This window comes from Myotis brandtii, unplaced genomic scaffold, assembly GCF_000412655.1.
Source record: "Myotis brandtii unplaced genomic scaffold, ASM41265v1 scaffold89, whole genome shotgun sequence".
Lineage (NCBI taxonomy): Eukaryota > Metazoa > Chordata > Mammalia > Chiroptera > Vespertilionidae > Myotis > Myotis brandtii.
The window spans coordinates 316397-324881 of NW_005371645.1; the positions used below are offsets into that span (position 1 = coordinate 316397).

General features: G+C 48.3%; 1 protein-coding gene across 5 annotated transcripts in view; it reads left to right on the plus strand.

Moving 5' to 3' along the window:
• The window catches only part of MITF (microphthalmia-associated transcription factor), a 95743-nt gene extending 87536 nt beyond the window's left edge, over positions 1-8207 (plus strand). For all 5 annotated transcript variants that reach the window (XM_005885053.2, XM_005885054.2, XM_005885055.2 and 2 more), the window contains one exon: positions 4817-8207. In XM_005885053.2, coding sequence (XP_005885115.1) covers positions 4817-5218 — 402 coding nt within the window. In that variant the 3' untranslated portion in view covers positions 5219-8207. The remainder of the gene's footprint in view (positions 1-4816) is intronic.
• The last annotated feature ends 278 nt before the right edge of the window (positions 8208-8485 follow it).

The following is an 8485-nucleotide window of genomic DNA, read 5'->3' on the forward strand; positions in this document are numbered from 1 at the left end:
TATATAATAAAAGGGTAATATGCAAATTGACCCTAACAGCAGAATGACTGGGAATGACTGGTCACTATAACACACACTGACCACCAGGGGGCTGACGCTCAATGCAGGAGCTGCCCCCTGGTGGTCAGTGCGCTCCCACAAGCCAGGCTGACAGCTGCCATCACAGCGGTGGTGGCGGGAGCCTCTCCCGCCTCCTCAGCAGCGCTAAGGATGTCCGACTGCAGCTTAGGCCTGCTCCCCGCTGGCAAGTGGACATCCCCCAAGGGCTTCCGGGCTGCCAGAGCGATGTCTGACTGCCAGCTTAGGCCCGATCCCCCGGGGAGCGGGCCTAAGCCAGCAGGTGGACATCCCCCGAGGGGTCCCAGACTGAGAGAGGGCAGAGGCCAGGCTGAGGGACCCCCCCAAGTGCTCAAATTTTTGTGCACCGGGCCTCTAGTATTAGATAAGGAAGCACGGCTCTGTGACGGAATGTGGCCAGAGGCCCGCAGGCGCTAGCTATGTCCCCAGCCACACTAGCTGCAGCCGACTGTCCGCTAGTGCGGCTGACAGAGTTGCCTCAGCCAGCAGCTTACCCCGCAGACATTGTCTCACAGTTCCCAAGGCACCAGCTGGTTCTGAGGGTGAGGAGGGCTCGCTCCTTCGTTCAGAGACAGCGCCTCCTTGCCTGAGTCCTACGTGGGGTGGGCCTCTAGTATTTGATAAGGAAGCACAGGTCTGTGACGGAGTGTGGCCAGAGGCCCGCAGGCACTAGCTGTGTCCCCAGCCACACGAGCTGCAGCTGACTGTCTGCTAGTGCGGCTGACAGAGTTGCCTCAGCCAGCGGCTTACCCCGCAGACATTGTCTCACAGTTCCCAAGGCACCAGCTGGTTCTGAGGGTGAGGAGGGCTCGCTCCTTCGTTCAGAGACAGCGCCTCCTTGCCTGAGTCCTACGTGGGGGAAGGGGTGAGGGCGCTCTTGGGGGTATTTTTATAAGGACACAGGTCTCACCCAGGAGGGCTCCACTCTCATGACATAAGCACCTCCCAAAGCTCTGTCTCCAAATACCATCTCCCAGGGACATCAGTTTCTGTGTAGGAATTTGGGGAGCACATACATCCAGTTCATAGCGGTGATTCCTGCGAATGATGAGAACTGACTGTAGTTGTTAAATACAAAGATGCCTTAGTATTGGGGCCGGGGGGTGTTAGTCCATAATCAGAGCCCATGTTAATAGGGAACTTGGGGACGCCCAGAGGATGTTATCATCAAAACATAAATGTAAGAAGTAGGACAGAGAGTGAACTTATGCCAGATGTATCTTTAGTTTACACTATATTTTCTTAGCGGGAGAAATACTAATTTTACGGGTCCATAGGATTCACCTGTCATTTTATTCAGGGAGTGTGTGTACAGTGCAGAGTGAGCAGGGTCCCTTGGTGTCAGCCAGGCCTTCTCTCAGGCACGGGCCTCTGGCACCAAATGTGAACACAGTTTCCTCTGAAACTGCCTTGAAAAAGAGAAAGAGAAACTGAGGCTGCTAATGACTGCAGGAGTTTGCAAGAGTATTTTTAATGTCCTGGCCGACTGAACACGGCCCACCAGTAGGAGTCACTGTGCCTTCTTCTTGAGTAGATGAACCCACCTCTTACCAGATTTTGCCATAAGCAGTGGCTACGTTTCAGGTTTTCAAGGCAACCATTCATGGAATGACAGTGCAAAATGCAGCACTTCAGTGACCAGTTGTCTGCCATAGTGCTGGGAGTCCCAGACATGGAATTATGTAGCTGAGTCGTTCACTGATAACAGTGCTCTCGATCTTTTCCATGCCACACCACCCGTGACACTTGTGGTGGCACAGCTCGTGGGTGCCGGGACTCCAGCCATGGGGCAGAGAGGTGAGGACAGCTGTGCTCTGGGGCCCATTTTAGAACCTCAGCAGGGAAGGAGTGGTCAGCTGGAATGTAAATGTCTCCTCCCTTTCTCCCTTTATTCGGCTTTTGCTGTTGGTCCCATGTCCCGTTCTTCGCTGAGGAGCTGTAGGTCTTGGATCTGTTGAATCTAGGCTACCAGTTTATAAAAGCAGCTTGTACTAATGTGCTGGTTCCTCATACAAATATTAAGATACTACAGGCCCGGTGCACGAATTCGTGCACCAGTGCAGTCCCTCAGCCTGGCCTGCGGGATTGGGCCGAAATTGGGTCCTGGGTTGTGAGAGGGCACAGGCCAGGCTGAGGGACCCCACCAGTGCATGATCAGGGCCGGGGAGGGACGTAGGAGGTTGGCCAGCCGGGAGGGACTGTGCGAGGGCTCCAGGGTGTGTTCGTCCTGTCTCGCTCAGTCCCGATTGGCCGGACCCCAGCAGCAAGCTAACCTACTAGTCGGAGCGTCTTCCCCCTGGTGGTCAGTGCACGTCATAGCGAGTGTTGAGCAGCCTTAGCATATCATTAGCATATTATGCTAATGGTATTATATAGGATAGTAATTGTTTTGAAAGAGAGTCAAGGGTTTTGTTTTAAGGCCCCAAATATGTCTTTTTGTGTAAAATACAATATCGTAAAATAGTGAATTGGAAAATCCCCGGGGGGAACATCTCAGGGTTTCCTGCGTGATAGTGAGGCAGCCCTCAAGCTTGGCATGTCCCGGAAGCGTGACCAGTCAGGACAGCTCTGCAGGCCCAAGCCTGCACTTGGATGAGAGGCATTGCATTATTTAGAAATCTAAGTAAGGCTTTAGTCAGCTGATAAATATTTTAAATTAAGTAACAGAAGATAGAGTAGGATGTTTTACTCTCTTAATTCAACTTTATTATTTGGTTTGAAAGACAAACTACTTGTGTGGGGGTGCTGTTCTTATTAGCATGTTGCTATGGGTTTACAAGAGTGGGCGCTCTCAGCCAGGGCTTCCTCCCATTTCCATTCTAAGTGACACACGCACAAAGTCTCACAGAAGAAAGCATGAGGCCCGAATGGCATTGGACCCACCTTTAATCCCACAGCCCAGGCTCTGAGCTGATGCTGGGAGATGTGTTTCTGGAGGGATGTGAGGGAGGGGCAGGCAGGTGCTGCTGGGACACATCAGGCTCCGGCTCTTACTTGTATTGCATCCAAAGGTCTTGTAGATCAAACAGCCTTTAATGAAGACTGAACACGACTCTTCCGGAAGGTAGATCCTTAGGAAGGTAGATCCTTAGGCGTGTGAGCCTAGGCTGAGGCCTCGTCTGTTGCAGGGCCGCGCTCCTCTCCAATGAGGCGAGAAGACTCGCTCAGCCTTACTCCTGTTCTTACTGCTTCACAGACATGGAAGGGCACTGCACGGGGAGGGAGAACGCTCACTGGGGAGTCTGTCGGGGTCTCTAGGGTTCATTTAGGGAGGGTGCAGGGATACTCAGGAAGGAAGAGGGAGGGGCCTTTTGAAATGAGTGCTGGAGTCCGCCAGGCAGTTGAGGCTGCCCCCAGGCAGTGCAGGCAGCAGAGACTTCAGTTCCTCACTGTCCTCAGAAGGCGGCCCCCACTCTCCATCCACAGGCTTGGTTTCTCCTGAAAGCACTGCTGGGCGTGGAAACGGCGCCTTCCCTCTGCGCCTGCGTCCTGGCCTCCATTGTGCAAGGACACCAGGGCTGCTGCAGATTGGGTCCGGCCCCCAGTGACCTCATTGTTACTTAGGGACCTCTCTGAAGATACTGTCTCCGAACACAGCCACATTCTGAGGCACTGCAGGTTAGGTTTCAGCACAGAAAATGAAGGAAGTGGAGGAAGGAATTATTAAAAAGTGGATGAGGACTTTTTTCTGGAATTAAAAAAATGTCCATTTCTCATGGTGAAATGGCCTGAGTGATGCTTCTCAACCTCCAGTTCCTTGTGCGAACCTTCCGCACTTTTGCCACTACTGCCCACTTTCTTAGTGCTGCTGCCCCTGCTGTCTCAGTTACTCTTCCGTTTCTGTTAGGTCCTGACCACTTAGTAGGCATTTGAAAATTTAAACATGTAAATTAAGAAAAGTAGTATTTTTATATTATTTTAAAGTAACTGCATTACTTGCTGCTGGGCCTGTGTGCCTGGATGTGGGAGGTGGCTACTGCCACCTGTCCTCCCTGCGCGGTGACTCCCAGCAGCGCTCGCATCTGTCAGAGCCGCCTCCCCAGGCCCTGCTCCACACAGTGAGGGGGAGCCCAGGCGCAGCCGACCCAGCATGGCCCTCACAGACGTGTCGCCACTTCCCTGAGGTTTTCAGTCTCCCCAGGGCCCTGTGCGTCCTTTGCTGCACCTCGAATACTTAAGAGCACAGTTTAGGGACCATGGAACAATAATGTTTACTGAATATTTTCCTTTAATCAGCTTACATTTTGAAATTTTATTTTGATGTTTTTTTTAACTTCTCCTCGTTGTGAACATTAACGGCTGTGAGAGACTCTCTATATTTAATGTATAAAATCCACTACCACCTAAAAAGCATTTCATTTATTACCAGTAGTACTTATACTCTACTTTTAAAAGTGTGGCATTTACTAATTTAAAAGAGCAAAATATTTTAATATTTATCGTTTTCTCTCTAAGTGTATGATTTTTTTTAAATAGACTTTATTTTTTGGAACAAGTGTAGGTTTACCGCAAAATTGAGCAGAAGGTACAGCGCCTTCCCATGCACCTCCCGCCCTCACGATCCACATCTCCAACCACGGGAGAGAGCGCCAGGCCCTCCCCTTCCATCAGGCTCCCTCGCGGGCGGCACGTCCTGTGGGCGTGGACAGTGCGCACTGACATGGCCCGTCATGACAGTGTCTGCCCCAAGCCCTCTGTGCCCCTTCGGCCCAGTGTCTGACTTTCACTTTTCTTTCAGGAACTTGAGATGCAGGCTCGAGCACATGGCCTTTCCCTTCTTCCGTCCTCGGGCCTCTGCTCTGCGGACCTGGTGAATCGCATCATCAAGCAGGAGCCCTCCCTGGAGAACTGCAGCCAGGACCTGCCGCCGCGCCACGCAGACCTCACCTGCACCAGCACCCTCGACCTCACCGACGGCACCATCAGCTTCAGCAGCAGCCTCGGCGCCGGCACTGAGGGCAGCCAGGCCTACAGTGTCCCCACGAAAATGGGCTCTAAACTGGAAGACATCCTGATGGACGATACTCTTTCTCCTGTTGGCGTAACAGATCCACTGCTTTCATCGGTGTCCCCGGGAGCTTCCAAAACCAGCAGCCGGCGGAGCAGCGTGAGCATGGAGGAGCCCGAGCACGCGTGTTAGCAGCCCCGCTCGCCTCCTTCTCCAGGAGATTCCACAACTGACCTGAGGGGTTTTCTTGATAATTTTCCTTTAATATGAATTTTTTTCATGCTTTCTCAATAGCCAAGGATATATTTTATTTTTAGAATTTTGTGAAGCGGACCTGTATATTCTATTTTGCAACTATAAATGCCTCCAAAGTATTGTACAATAAGCGTACAGAACCTGTGAACTGAACTCACCCTGGACACCAGCTTCCTGAGCAAGAGGATTTTTATCAGAGAAATTTCTGTCCACTGTTATTCAGGGAAGCAGGTTGGAGATTTTTATGCCTGTGACTTCCTTGGAAATTAAATGTAAAGTTTAATCAGAGGAATGTAAAGCAACCAAAATAAATAAAATAAAAGTAGAGACAGACAGACAGACAGACAAAAGAAAAGAAAAATTTCACACTAACCTTTTCCATTTTGTAAATGTGTTCATTGGTACTGCCTTAAAGATACAGTACCCTCTAGCATCAGTCTTTATACTGCAAACTATTTCAAGAAATGCTATATTCTGCAAAAGAAAAAGATGCAGCCATTTTCATGAGGATTGTCTGGTGAGAAAAATAGCTGATGTGTTACTTACCGCTGAATCGTGAGGACGGAGCAGGGCTCTGAAACCGAGCTCGGCCTCACCCCTGCTGCTCTGGTCCTCCTCACCAACGAGCGGGAGTCAGTGTTTCCTAGGACCTATTTCACTTTGAATGAAAATGAATGTCCTCTCATAGTAAGACATTGAGGAGCACTGAATGTTTTACTCTTTTTTCTTTAATTTTGCTTTTGATAAGAAAACCAAACGGCACATTTCTAATTGGCTTTACTATTTTTATTTTTAAATTATGTTTTACTGTTCATTTGAGTTGTACAGATTCTTTATTATCATTGTTCTTTTCAGTATGTTTGTATTAATTTGTAAGAATATGCATCTTAAAATGGCAAGTTTTCAATATTTTTACAACTCACTGATGGTTTTCTGCATTATTTGTACACACATGAAAGAAAACTTTTACGCAAGGTCTTGTGTTTAAAGAGAGCTTTGCGAATATTTTGTATATTACAGTCTCACTCAGAACTGTTTTTCCACACATTTAAGGTATAGTATTAATAGGTAAAACTGGCCTTCTAGGGAGAATAAACTTACATATTTATTTTTAGTGATATAAAAATAGCAATATTCTTGGAGACAGGTAACCATAGTATTAATATGCCCATTATGCTCATTTAAATTGAGGTTTATTTCAGCAAGCGTGCTGAACTTTTCTAAGGAGAGAGATAGTGTACTGGCAAATGACTGGTACTTGGTAGCACTGCTTTGCCGAGCGGCAGTGCCGTCCAGGCAGCTGCTGTCCGGTCAGCTCCCGTGCGTGGGTGCGTGCAGTCTTGCGCGGTAGCAGCAGTGGCCCCGCACTCTGTCGGGCGAGGTGTCACACAGGCATGGGGTCAGGAGTCAGGCTGTTGAGTGGACCGTCTCAGCAGCATGTTCAGTTGAGTAGCCGGTGGCATCAAGCACACCCATCTGGAATGAAGTGCCTTACACGGAGCAGCAGCCGCTTGGGACTGAGCTGGCTGAGCTGGGCTGTGGGAGACTTTCCCGCTGGTCTCATTGAGAACGGAGTGCGGCATGGTGCCTCTGTGGACAGTATCAGAGCTTCCAGTTCTCCTTCAGATATTTTTAATATTAAATATATTTTAGTGACAGAGTGCCAACTTCTTTCATCAGGAAACCTCATTCAGGAGGGTTTTATAAAAAACGAGGCTGAGTTTAAATGTCAAATGTGAATTGGTGATGGCTGTTAGAGGTTCAGGGAGAAGGAGTGATTGTCGAACGTATGAATGGATGACTTACATGAAAATAATCCATGCCTGGCTCCCAGGCACGCTGGGCAGCGAGAGTCCTTGGAACTTTGAGAATGATGTCAGTTTTATAGCTTCATTACTTAAGGGGCAGGGAACTTGGTTCCCATTCTTTCAGCCTCCTTCACTGTACAGATAGCTCTTCTCCTAGAATAGTGACACGGGTGTGCATGAGCAGCTAACTGTGCCACAGTGTTCACGGACACAATCACAGCATCGTCCATTTTTCTCTTCCGATTGACATGGGGGAGGAGACATGGGTGCATAAGTCGAAGGTGGCGATGGTCTGATGCTAGTTTTGTTTAGCCAATTTGGAGGTTCTTAAAAATAGAGCAAGGCTGACTAACCCAGGGCCCAGGATTAAGCGAATGTAGAGGGAGATTTGTGAGAGAAAGCATGGCATCTCCTACCACTGCCCTGGGTCTCGCACGCCGGAGCTCACCCTCCCTGCTGCCCCAACCTTCTTAAGAGACAGTTTCTGGGAGTGGCAGGCCAATGAGCCCAGGGGAAGGCTGCAACTGCGGGAGTGGTTTTATTTATTTCTTTTTTGCCAAATAGAGTGTGGGTTCGTTTTAGGGACTAGTTACGCCAGGAGGGGATGGTTTGGGCTTGCTGTTTGTGATGAGAAAACAGTCCACACCACTCCCCGTCCCTGGGTGCAGAGCTGAGACCTGGGCTGGGCCTCCATCTGGGGTGACTGAAATACCAAACCTGACTTTGCCAAAAACCATGCAACCAACTTGGGTCATACTATGATGACAAAGTTCTTTCTGGTTGTTTTTTTAAAAATAAAGCAATAAGAATAAATAAAATACATAGGAAGTTAAAAGATACAAAATAAAGCACAAAGGAATGCACTTACTAATATTTTTTAAAATGCACTGGGGAAAAGTTGATGTTGATAACAGTGTATTAAAAACTCCTATTTCTTGAAAAAAAAAAGACAAGTGACTGTCTTCCTGACACTCGGTACTGTAATGTGGTCACCTGCTGTGGGTGCACAGTGCTTTCTGCGTGGCCCACAGCACTGTGCATTGTGGGTCAATACTCATGTATCCGTGACCTTTGAACTGTTCTCGATAGCTTCATTAAAGCATTTGGTTTTTCACACCGTGCTGGCCAGTTGTGTTTAGTTGATGCCAGTTTTGAATATTGTTTGCCTTATCAGAAATGGTGGTGCACTTTTTCTTCCGATTGAATGAATAACAAATTGCATGAAAAAAAAATGTAAATGCCAGTAAGTACGTTTTTTGTTTTAAATGTCATTCTAAGATATTGCTTTTTTGTTTCAAACACTGATTACTTTATAACTTGCACTCAGATGAACTATAATTATGCAGCTTTTTCCCTCTGACTCTGGGGAGATTTGAACTCCGGAATGCCAAGAATT